The 11,951-nt window shown below is 47.8% G+C and overlaps 1 protein-coding gene across 1 annotated transcript; it reads left to right on the top strand.

Annotated features, from left to right (window-relative positions):
* The first annotated feature begins 299 nt into the window (after nt 1-299).
* On the top strand, nt 300-11,667 carry ANKRD60 (ankyrin repeat domain 60). Its single transcript, XM_053573771.1, has 4 exons — nt 300-708; nt 5,281-5,411; nt 6,846-7,011; nt 11,259-11,667. The coding sequence occupies exons 1-4, from the start codon at nt 300-302 to the stop codon at nt 11,561-11,563; spliced, it is 1,011 nt and encodes a 336-aa protein (XP_053429746.1). The 3' UTR covers nt 11,564-11,667.
* The last annotated feature ends 284 nt before the right edge of the window (nt 11,668-11,951 follow it).

Genomic DNA, 11,951 nt, shown 5'->3' with positions numbered 1-11,951 from the left:
AAGCCCCGTCCCCTTTTTCGTTATTTAACTGTCTGCCGCGGCCACGTGAAACTGCGCCTTTGTTCACGGCCGGGCCACCTGGGCTCCCGCAGGAAAGACTGAAGGGCCCTGGGGCACCCCCAGCCTGGGTGGGACCCGGAGCCTCGAGCCGGCGGGGCGGGGTCGTCACGGTCGGGAGGGGGTGCGCGAGGTCCAGGGCCCCGCGGGGCGCCGAGGGCGGCGCTGCAGGACCTCGGGGGCGGCGATGACGCGCGGCCACCGCACTCGAGACGCGGATGACGCGCGGTGGCGGCGCGGCCATGCCGGGGGCGGCGGGGGCGGCGGGGAGGGGGAGACCCCGGCCGGTGAGGCCGCACTGGGCCGGCTTCCGCCCGGGCCAGGCGCTGGGCAGATGGGGCAGCGTGGGGCCCGGGGTCCCGGGGCGCGGCGAGTCCAAGGTGGGCTCGGTCATCTCGCTGCCCCTCCTGGGGCAGATCCCAGCCTGGGCTCGCAGCCGCCAACGGCTCCTCGGCGACCGGCAGGCCGCCAGCCCGTCGGTGGACTTGGCCCCTGATGTCTTCGTCATGCGGGTGCGGCTGGAGGAGACCGGGGAGATGTTCCGAGTGACCAACTGCCACAGTGAAATGACCGTGCGGGAGTTCAAAGAGGAGCTGGATCTGATGGTCGGCATCCCCTTCAACCTGCAGCGGCTCCAGTACCTTGACCAAGGTGGTCCCTTCCGGGTCAGGATCAGGGCGCTCCCTCCACCCTGGGGTTGCCCAGTCCACTTTGGCACTTGAAGTCCCAAAGAAAACTCTGCCTGTTGATGACACACTCCCCCGTGTCCAAGAAAACCTTGGCCACCTTGAAACCTTACCTGGAAGAGCCACCTGGGATCTTGGCCTGGAGAGGCTGCCCAGTTCCAAACACACCAGATTGGCATTAGAGCTCCATTAGGGAGGCCAACCCTGTCCGCAGTAGGACCTGGCTCCACAAGCAAATCCTGCCAACAGGACCCCACATCTCAAGCTCCCCATATCTTCATGAGGGACCCAAGTCACCAGCAGAACCCCCCAACCCAGGCAAGCTGCCCAAATCAGGACCCCAAATTCAAAGCAAACCCCAAGTCCTTATTCATGCTGGGCTTGTGAACATCACAACCCCGATTCCTGTAACCAGCCATGTCCATGCAAGAGTACCAGGGTCCAAAACAAATCCTCTGATCTCAGCATCCCAGGCCAAGAGCAACTCTGCCCCAATCTCCACGCTAACCATGACTACCCAAGAACTGGAGTCATCCATCAAAGATGTTAAAACTCAAACCCTGCACACTTCAGGACCCCAAAATCCAGAACATACCTGCCCAACACTGACCCCTAAATCTCTAGCCTAACCATGACCACCTCAGGAACCCAAATCCTCTTAACAGCTATGTCCACATAAGGATGTCAAAGCTCAAAAGAATCTTGCCCATGTCAGGACCCCCAAACCAAGAACAAACCTGAAAAAAAAAAAGAACAAACCTGGCCAAATCTGAACCCTCAACCCCCAGGCTACCCAGATGAACATTAGAACCCAAATCCTTTACAACCGTGTTCACTCATGGATACTAAAACAACCCCTGCCCACCACCGACCCCGTATGTCTATGAAAACTTTGCTCACGTTTGGACCTCAACCCCCCCAAGCTACCACAGGCCCTAAATCTCAGAGCAGACTCTTCCCACAGCAAGACCTTCAATTGCAGAGCAGATATGCCCAATTCTGAGCCCCCAATCTCCAACTAAGACTGGTGTATATGAATCCCAACCACTATCCACTTCTGTCTACATAAGGATGACAGCCCCAAATGACCCTGCCCACGTCTGGACCCCCAAATTCAAAGTCAACTCTGCCCACATCGGAAAGCCAGTCTCCAGGTCCATCATTACTACATCAGAACCCCAATCCAAGTGAAGTATCTCATAAGGGCTCCAAAGAATGTGACTGACGCTGCCTCAAGACCCTAACACTCAAATCTCCATGAAAACCGTGTGTACATCACCATTCCTAGGCTGAAGCCATTTCCATGGCCTCACATGAGGACCCCGAAACTCAAGGCAGTCTTTGCTTGTGTCTAAAGCCCAAAGCCTTCAGCCAACCTTATCCATTCTACAACCCCAGTTCTAGACCAAACCCTGCCTTTATTGTAACCCCCAATTTTGCAGCAAATCCTATAACTCTCAGACCCCCAAATCTCAGGGCAGGTGTGCTTGATCATTAACCCCCAGTTGCCATACCACCCAGAGCTACCTCAGAACCCCAAATCTGAATATAAGCCCTGCCCATACAAGGATTCCAAACCCCGGAACAGACCCTCCCTGCACTAGGACCCCCAGGCAGACCTTGCGTTCATGAGAACCCCGAGTCCAGAGTACCTTCTGCCCTGTCAGGGCCTCAAATCTTAAAGCAAACTCTATCCCTAGTTGGACCCCGAATATTGGCACTAACCCTGTCCATATCAGAATCCCCAATTCCAAGCTGTGTCCTTGTCCACATTGAGAGCTCAAAGCTATCCCCACCAGAAGCAGAACTAGTACTCAAAGCTCTCCATGGCTAAATCAGGACCCTAAGGCCCCTCTGTCCAGATAAGTCCCATGTGGTAGGTACCTAGTGGAAGCCAAGGACCCTAAAAGCCCATTGGTCTCTTTTCCTCAACCTAAGGACATGGCTTTCTCTATCCCAATGCTCTTACAATATTTAGGATATGTGAACAGGAGCAAAATGCCTGGGTGCCATCATCTCCCCACCCAATTGAAATCAATGCAAAACATTTCAAGAAAATGAAAATATTAAAAAATCCCTAGGCTGCTGCACCAAGAATGTGAACAGCTGATATTCCAGGGAGACTGCAGTGGTACTGCGGGGGCCGGGAAGCCGTGGAGATGGAGCTCTGAAAACAGCCTGTCTCCACGAGCCTGGCGCTCCCAGCACTGCCCTTCCTGGGCTCAGTTTCCTAATCTGTAAAGCAGAGCCCTGTGAGCCCTAGAATTCTTAGTACTCTTTCGCCTATAGGCAGAAATGATTCCAGGCAACTCAGCCCGTACAGTGAAGGCCAAAATACCTTCCTTTGCTCCCTTTAAAATAGGTTAAGCATTTTTTATGGCATACTTGTTTTCCTATAGAGTATTCGAAAGATGCTCTTGGGCGTCTTTGAAGCTTTATTTGGAAAGAAATGTGTCTTGAGCTTAGTCTGTATTTAACATGTTAAGAACGAGGTGAATGATTGAAGAACTTAGTGAGAGTTCCCAAACAAGTAATTTGAAAATTATGTCTCCTCAACTACAAATGTCTGGCACCCCTTCTGTTCATTTATTTTCACTGATGAGCTTTGCTGAGCTATAAATTCAAGTAAGCTAAGAGGGGCTGAGAAAGATGGGGTGATTTAACAGTGATGTCACGATGCTATCACTCAACAGACACTTAGCTACTGTTGGAAGCACGACCCCTCTCCGCTGTTGCTGTCCTTATCAGTGGGTGGCAAATGAGAAAAAGAGAAGGTGCTGCTCTGTCATGAGAAGAAATTTGGCTACTGTCTATAAATAATCAGTTGATGGGAGTAGGGGGGCTTCTACCCACCTCAAAGGTTATGGTTCAAGGAATTAGGGACAGCGAGAGATCAAATGAGATCATGTGTGTGAAAAACTTTGAGATGGACAAATCTAAAAGGCACGAGCAAATTCATGGGTGAGGGTCGCCCTTACACTGCTGTTGTCAACTCTGCTAATTTATTTAGCTGGTGATAATTAGTATTTGTCTAAGCCCAAGCAGTCTGTCTGTAGAAAGAGGGTGTGCTCTGATCTCGGTAAGCCCTGTTGAGCATGTTGTACTCTTGTACTCAATAGTACTCTTGTATTTTTCAGAGAAACACGGCTTTCCTTGATTATTTTCGAAGTTGTTAGGAAGTCAAGTTGTCTTATGACTAATTCCTGATTGCCTCCCACGTTTAAGCCACACACAGGACACTGACAGATTTGCTAATCGCTATTCTGTTTACATCGACCATCCCAAGTTTCTGGTGACCAAATGGTGTCAGCAGAGCAGAGGGGGTGAAACATGGGGCCCTGTAAAGTCCTATGTCCGGCAGTTCCGCTGATGGTGCCGGCTTGGTCCTTTCCTGGTGATTTTTGTTTGCTTCTCAGCAAACAGATGACAAAGCGCTTTTGGGGGCTGCTGTGGGGATTAAAAGGTGCAGGCATGCGGTGCAGGCCCAAAGTCACCCCTAAGTGAGGTACTTAGTATACAGGTGCACAGTCGTCCACCATTCAGTGAGGAAACCAGAACACTCATGAATTCCACTCACTTGGAATAGATGACCATCGAACCTGGGCAGAGCTGAGACTTTACAAGGAAAGCACATGATATTATTCTTTTAAGCAAGACTGTAAGTGGTCATGCAAGAAAATGCGCTCACATACAGGCGTATGTTTAAAAAGATAAAACTAACTACAACTGCACTTTCTCGAAAGATTGTATATTCTAATTCCCTTCTGCTAACACTGACAGTCTACCCAGAGAGTGTGAATTATGGACCGTGAGCAGTTCACCCCTTCTTCCAAGTGAATGAAGTGCAGTTTTGGGAGATGGCTCCGGTCCAAGCGCTCTGACGCTCCAAGTCTGAATTGCGGGAATGTCAGCATTAGCTTCTAATATTATTGTTCGCTTTCAACTGGGTTGATTTTGTCCCCAGGTGGCCATTTGACAATGTCCAGAGACAATTTTGATTGTCCTAACTAGCTGAAAGTGCTACTGGTATCTCCTGATCAAGCCTAAGTTGAGAGACTCTTCCTTTGGCTACAGTTTGAAAGACCCAACAATTTTTCTTTTGTCACCTCTTTAGCTAGCTAATGACAACATTAACCAGGGTCAGTATTTTAGCTTTGTGTATATTATGTGTGTAAGCTACCTTGTGCTATGTCTATGATACGTAGTTACTTGCAGTTTAAGTACTTCTATTTGTAGAATTTGCCTATAAAATTCCTTACTGACTCATGTATTTTTCGCAATAGGACAAGTTATAATTATGGAATTTTCTAAATCATTGCCATTGTTTTTTTGTTTGGCTTTTATCGGAGCTCAGCCAAATTAATTTTCTAAAAAGCATTAATGACACCAAACAGAGTCATGTGGGATCATCAAAGGGGATTTGCGTTCAAGATTCTAAAATTATTTTTGTGGTAGCCAAGGTCAGATAATCTCTTAACCAATGTAATAGCTTGTCTTTAATACCCAATTTTTTAAAAGAAAAAATTATTCCCCGTAGGAATTTTGATGGATGGCACTACGTTGAAGTTCTATGATGTTGTTCCTGGTGGAATTATTTCATTATGTATCTGGCATTATGACGGATGGACAGAGCTTGTCGTGGCAGCCGTGGAAGGGGATCCAAGCAAGGTGCTTTCACACTTCTTTAAATGGATATTATCCTTTATGAAGCAGCCATAAAGGGTAGAGGGAAAAAAAAATCAGTCTTTAATATGGATATGTGAAGAAAAGTTTCAGAGTAGGAAATAAGATAACGACCCATGTCATAATTTTCAGGCTCGGTGCCTGTAGCTCAAGCGGCTAAAGCGCCAGCCACATACACCACGTAATCTTCAGATGCCACAGCTAGCGTTTTCATTCATTCACTCTGTTTACTTATTTGTGACTTATAACCCATTTACCACCCCTCCCCCAAGAGTCAAGCTAGTGCATTTTCTATTCATGTGTGTATTTTATAAAGTTGGAAATCTAATTTAACACTGAGTGAAGAACTCCAGATAACTTGGGAAATGTGCAGCCCGGCGCTCAGGGGCTTATGTGCACAGTACTGCCCAGCACTCTTTGCATAAGCCACAGGAGCCTTGCTCTCATCTGGGCCCTGGGGGTGGCAGTGGGCGGGGGATCCAAACCAGGATGTTTACCCAGCAGGAAAGATGAATCACTCTGACAGGGGTTGAGTGTACATTCTTTCTAGAAAAGAGGTTCAGAAGGAAAGTCATGAGTGTGTGGGGAAGGGGAATCAGACAGTTGGCTTGCTGGGAAGGGGGTCCAGGAGGCTGAGCACAGGAGGGCGCTGGGATGAGGCCAGGAGGCAGGGTGAGCTCTGGTGCGGACCGCAGCAGCTCCCCAGTTCCCCCATTGCAGGCCTTGGGCCTCAGTGGGAGGGTGGGGTCCCTCCCACGGTTTGCCCAACTCCTTGCAGCTCCTCACCACCCTTCATCCTCCCTGGCCCTCCCCTTTCCACCAGCGACTTGGTCCAAGCCTTGGAGTGAGGCTATTTCCCTCCCGTCTGAGGTCTTGAGTCAGAACTGTCATCACTTTCTCTTGCTTCTGTTTCTCCCCAAAGCCCCACACCCACACCCACACCTTTGACAGAGCCCCTCCCTGGGGGAGAGTGCCTTTCCTCCTGGGCTCACACACCTACTTTATCCTGAGACGACTGTATTACAGGGCTGTTTATCTGTGAGTAGAGTTCAGAGTGTCCTCAAAGTTAATGAGATGATGGGCACGAAACTGGGTGGAAAGGTGAGGCGCTGTCAAGTCTCCAAAACAGTCCGCTCCCATCTGGGGAGGCCACTGTGTGTTAGCCGCAGCTACTTTCCTCGGGACACCCAGCAAAGCCATCCTCTCTCTTCAAAACCTGGGCAGGAAGGCCCAGCTGATGGCAAGTTCGAGTTTCCTGAGCACACATAGAACAGCACCCTCCTTGGGCTCCCCCACTTCTCAGCTGGGGTTTGCGCCTCCTTCTTCCCCCAACTCCTCCCCTGGGAATGCCCAGTCAGCCCTCCAGCAAGTGATGTCTGCGCTTTTGAGAATGACGCAAACTCTGTTTGTCCTCCCCAGCTGTCCTGTCTCGGTGTCACTGAAGACTCCTTCTACCGCACTCCAAACTCAGAACGTTTTGGCAATGAAGAATTGAAGCAGTGGATGGCTCAGAGGGCGTTCGTGGCGTTGTATATCACCTCACACAGAGGCAACGCTGAGGCCGTGCAGTACCTTCTAGAACAAGGTAGGTCTGGAAGAAAGCTCAGAATGTTCAAGAGATGGAGTCTTTTCCTGGTATGGAGAGCAGAGGGTCTATCTTGGCTTCCCCGGCCCCTTCAGCAGTGGTTTCCTGGACCTGTGTCCTGTTGGCCCCCAAGGTCAATCCCCATTGTACTGCTCACTCCCTGTCTGGCCAGTGTCCTGGGACACGCCAGCCAGAGGTCTCCAGAAGACTCTTTCTGTTACGGTGAAATGAGAATTTCAGGGAGCAGCTGAAAGGGTTTCCTGGTTGGCTCTTTCCCAGCGGACACATCACTGGGGACATCCCCATGTTCTCTGCCTGACTTTCAGTGTCACCTCCAGTTGGGGTTCTGTGACCTTCCGAAATGGTCTAGTCCCTGTAGCTCTGTGGTGGTTGGAAGGCTGGACAATCTCCTCACTCCAAGCCCTGTAATTATTTCCTCAGGAAATATTTGCTGTGGCCTCTTTTCTTACTCCAAGTCCACTTCCACTTCTGGGCAAGCCTGCCTTTCTTTCTTTCTCTCTCTCTCTGCCTTATCTCGTATTGTCTCTGGATTAAAGAGCTTTGCTTCTGTGGCATTTGGGATTACACTTTGTCTTCCGAATGTGGGATATTTGGGGGAAGAGATGCCCACTGATTGAGATGTAGACCTTTCAGGAACAACAGGCAATAGTTGCAGCCAGCCCAGGACATTGGCTTTCTTGGAAAAAGAAAGAACATATTGTTGATAATGTGGCATTTGGCCAGTGGTTTGGTGCTCAGATGGGGCCTGAGAGGGTCTCCCATACCAACAGGCCTCCAGATGAGGCCCCCTCCTTTCGCTCCTGCAGCCTCGGCCCCAGCCTCGCCCAGCTCAGTCTCTGCTATTCTTCTCACTGACACCAAGCAAGGTAGAAAACATCTTGGCTATCTGGGGCTGGATGATTGGGCCACACGGTGGTGTGTGAACCTCTGTGATGGGCAAATGTTGCCTTGACTGTATTCCTTACCTTCCTCCACTGCCTTTCCACACTGTTCCTGTTATTAAATGAAATATGGGCTTTTCACAGCCGAGCAGTCCTTTAAGCTCATGAGAAGTCATTTTCACTCTGATGGAACTGTGATGTATTTGAAGGCACCAGTTAAAAAATCATAGCCAGGGAAATTTTAGCCATCGCAATTAGGGAAGAAAAGGTGATCAAGGGTATCCATATAGGGTCAGAAGAGGTCAAACTTTCACTCTTTGCAGACGATATGATAGTATATCTGGAAAACACCAGGGATTCTACTATAAAACTTTTAGAAGTGATCAAGGAATACAGCAGCGTCTCAGGTTACAAAATCAACATTCATAAATTGGTAGCCTTTATATATACCAACAATAGTCAAGCTGAAAAAACAGTTAAGGACTCTATTCCATTCACAGTAGTGCCAAAGAAGATGAAACACTTGGGAGTTTATCTAACAAAAGACGTGAAAGATCTCTATAAAGAGAACTATGAAACTCTAAGAAAAGAAATAGCTGAAAACGTTAACAAATGGAAAAACATATCATGCTTATGGCTGGGAAGAATCAACATTGTTAAAATGTCCATGCTACCCAAAGCAATATACAATTTTAATGCAATCCCTATTAAAGCTCCATTGTCATACTTTAAAGATCTTGAAAAAATAATACTTAGTTTTATATGGAATCAAAAAAACCCTCAAATAGCCAAGACATTACTCAGAAATAAAAACAAAGCGGGAGGAATTACGCTACCAGACCTCAGACCATATTATAAATCGATAGTGATCAAAACAGCATGGTACTGGCACAAAAACAGAGAAGTAGATGTCTGGAACAGAATAGAGAACCAAGAGATGAACCCAGCTACTTACCATTATCTGATCTTTGACAAGCCAATTAAAAACACTCAGTGGGGAAAAGATTCCCTATTTAACAAATGGTGCTGGGTGAACTGGCTGGCAACCTGTAGAAGACTGAAACTGGACCCACACCTTTCACCATTAACTAAGATAGACTCTCACTGGATTAAAGATTTAAACTTAAGACATGAGACTATAAAAATACTAGAAGAGAGTGCAGGGGAAACCCTTGAAGAAATCGGTCTGGTTGAGTATTTTATAAGGAGGACCCCCTGGGCAATTGAAGCAGCTTCAAAAATACACTACTGGGACCTGATCAAACTAAAAAGCTTCTGCACAGCCAAGAACACAGTAAGTAAAGCAAGCAGACAGCCCTCAGAATGGGAGAAGATATTTGCAGGTTATGTCTCTGACAAAGGTTTAATAACCAGAATCCACAGAGAACTCAAACTCCCATCGCAGGCTGGGCAAGGGACTTGAAGAGAAACTTCTCTGAAGAAGACAGGTGCACGGCCTACAGACATATGAAAAAATGCTCATCATTTTTAATCATCAGAGAAATGCAAATCAAAACTACCTTGAGATACTATCTAACTCCAGTAAGATTAGCCCATATCACAAAATCCCAAGACCAGAGATGTTGGCATGGATGTGGAGAAAAGGGAACACTTCTACACTGCCGGTGGGAATGCAAATTAATACATTCCTTCTGGAAAGATGTTTAGAGAACACTTAGAGATCTAAAAATAGACCTGCCATTCAATCCTATAATTCCTCTACTAGGTAAATACCCAGAAGACCAAAATTCACATTACAACAAAGATATTTGCACCAGAATGTTTATTGCAGCCCAATTCACAATTGCTAAGTCATGGAAAAAGCCCAAGTGCCCATCGATCCACGAATGGATTAATAAACTGTGGTATATGTACACCATGGAATATTATGCAGCCTTAAAGAAAGATGGAGACTTTACCTCATTCATGTTTACATGGATGGAGCTGGAACATATTCTTCTTAGTAAAGTATCTCAAGAATGAAAGAAAAAGTATCTAATGTACTCAGCCCTACTATGAAACTAATTTTTGGCTTTCATATGAAAGCTATAACCCAGTTATAACCTAAGAATATGGGAAATGGGGAGTGGGTGGGGAGGGCGGGGGGAGGATGGGCAGAGGGAGGGTGATAGGTGGGATTACACCTGCGGTGCTTCTTACAAGGGTACATGTGAAAGTTAGTAAATGTAGAATATAAATGTCTTAACACAATAACTAAGAAAATGCCAGGAAGGCTATATTAACCAGTGTGATGAAAATATGTCGAACTGTTTATAAAACCAATGTATGGTGCCCCATGATCGCATTAATGTACACAGCGATGATTTAATATTAATAAAAAATATCATAGCCAGCTTTGCAAAGTTTTCTGTCCTCTGCAGACAGCTGCTGCAAGGAGGCCCCATGGTTGCTGCTGGCATGGTGAGAGCCTGTTTAAAACTTTGCCTCACCACCCAGCCATAGCTCATAAGAAGGGGCTACCGAAATGTCAGCTGAATTTAATTAAATTGCCTTGTTTTCTGGGTCATAATATTTGTTACCCAGAATTTGATTCAATTCAACAAGTCCATATTGGACACCTGTCATTAGCCATCCATCTGCAGGAGGCGGTGAGGAATTCAATCAAAGCGAGACCTGTCCCTGAGCCAGGCTGCCCGATGACTGTCATTTCACCAGTATCTGTCTTCTCCAGACACAGGGCTACATGCCGGCGATGAAAACAACAGTAATCAAAACAAGTGTGTTTTCTGCCCTTGTGGAGTTTATGAGGGAAAGTCAGCAAATTATTACACATAATTAACTTCATGGTCATTTCTGTGCAGGGTGCTCTGAAGAGACTGCACCACCATAGGGGGTTTCAGGGGGGAATCTAAGGAAGGTATCCCTGAAGAAGTAAATGACAACTAAAGAAGGATCGGAGTCAGCCCAGGAAAAAAGGTGGTAGTGTCATTAGCAGAGGGAGCAGCATGTGCAAAGGGCCTGGGGCAGGATGCAAAGCAGGGTTATTAAAGGGATAAAGATAGAAAGCAGGGAGGAGGCTTGGTGGTGGGACAGGGAGGAAGAATATGGTGGAGAAGGGGGTGCTGGAGCCATAAGGGGGAGATGGTCACCAAGGCTGGCGATTACAGTGAAGAGATTTGAGCAGGAGTGTGATAGGAACATTCTAGAAAGATCGTTGGCTGCTGCAAGGGGAATGGACTGGAAGTGAGGCAGTGTCAGAGCTGGAGGGAGATAGCAGTGCCTCCCACTCCCCCAGCACTCCCTCAGAGCCCTGGTCCCCTCTGGGTCCTCTCCGGGCCCTCTCCAGGTCCTCTGCAGTCTCTAGCCAGCTTTCTTATTTTACAGGAGCCAACTGTATGGGCAGATCGCCCCTGGGCAGGACACCCCTGCACGTGGCTGCAGCCATGGGCCGATCAGACTGCATCAACCTCCTGCTCAAGTTCGGGGCCTCTAGCCATGAGAAAGATGCCAAGGGGGAGACGCCCATCAACGTCGCCCACCGTCTCAGCCGCAGGCAGAGTGAGCGGCGCATGTTTCTCTTCCACTGGCTGGCACGGTCGGGGGCCAAGGAGCCAAGTGAAGTGATCATGAAGAAGTTTACTCAGAACGCCAATTCTGAGTTGAGGCCCAAGAGGAAGACCCTGAAGTAGCTCCTGCAGGGAGCGTTTGCTTGTCAAAGCCGACGTGGGTAACTCAGCAGAGTTTAATCCCACGGTGGCCCTTGGTGAGCAAAAATGCGGGAAAACATGGCAATTAATCTGAACCAGATACTAAATTATCTATCCTGTTTGCAAATGACTTTGGGGAGTGTTGATGGAAGTGGGTGAGTTTGTGTTCATTTAGTAATCCATTACCGACCTCGCAGGCGCGAGGCCAGCCTTTAATTTTAAGCTATTTGTACATTGAATCCAGGAACGCTGCTGGGGTGAAGGAAGCCAATTGCCTCCTCCCCCTTATGGAGAGTGTCTAATGCACGGCGTAATAGGAGTAATAACCATAATGATAATAGCACTATTGTTATTGTACAAAACAAGTGCC

The sequence above is a fragment of the Nycticebus coucang genome, chromosome 21, assembly GCF_027406575.1.
Source record: "Nycticebus coucang isolate mNycCou1 chromosome 21, mNycCou1.pri, whole genome shotgun sequence".
In the NCBI taxonomy this organism is placed as follows: domain Eukaryota; kingdom Metazoa; phylum Chordata; class Mammalia; order Primates; family Lorisidae; genus Nycticebus; species Nycticebus coucang.
The sequence above is the reverse complement of the archived record's forward strand: the minus strand, read 5'-3'. Positions and strand labels throughout refer to the sequence as shown.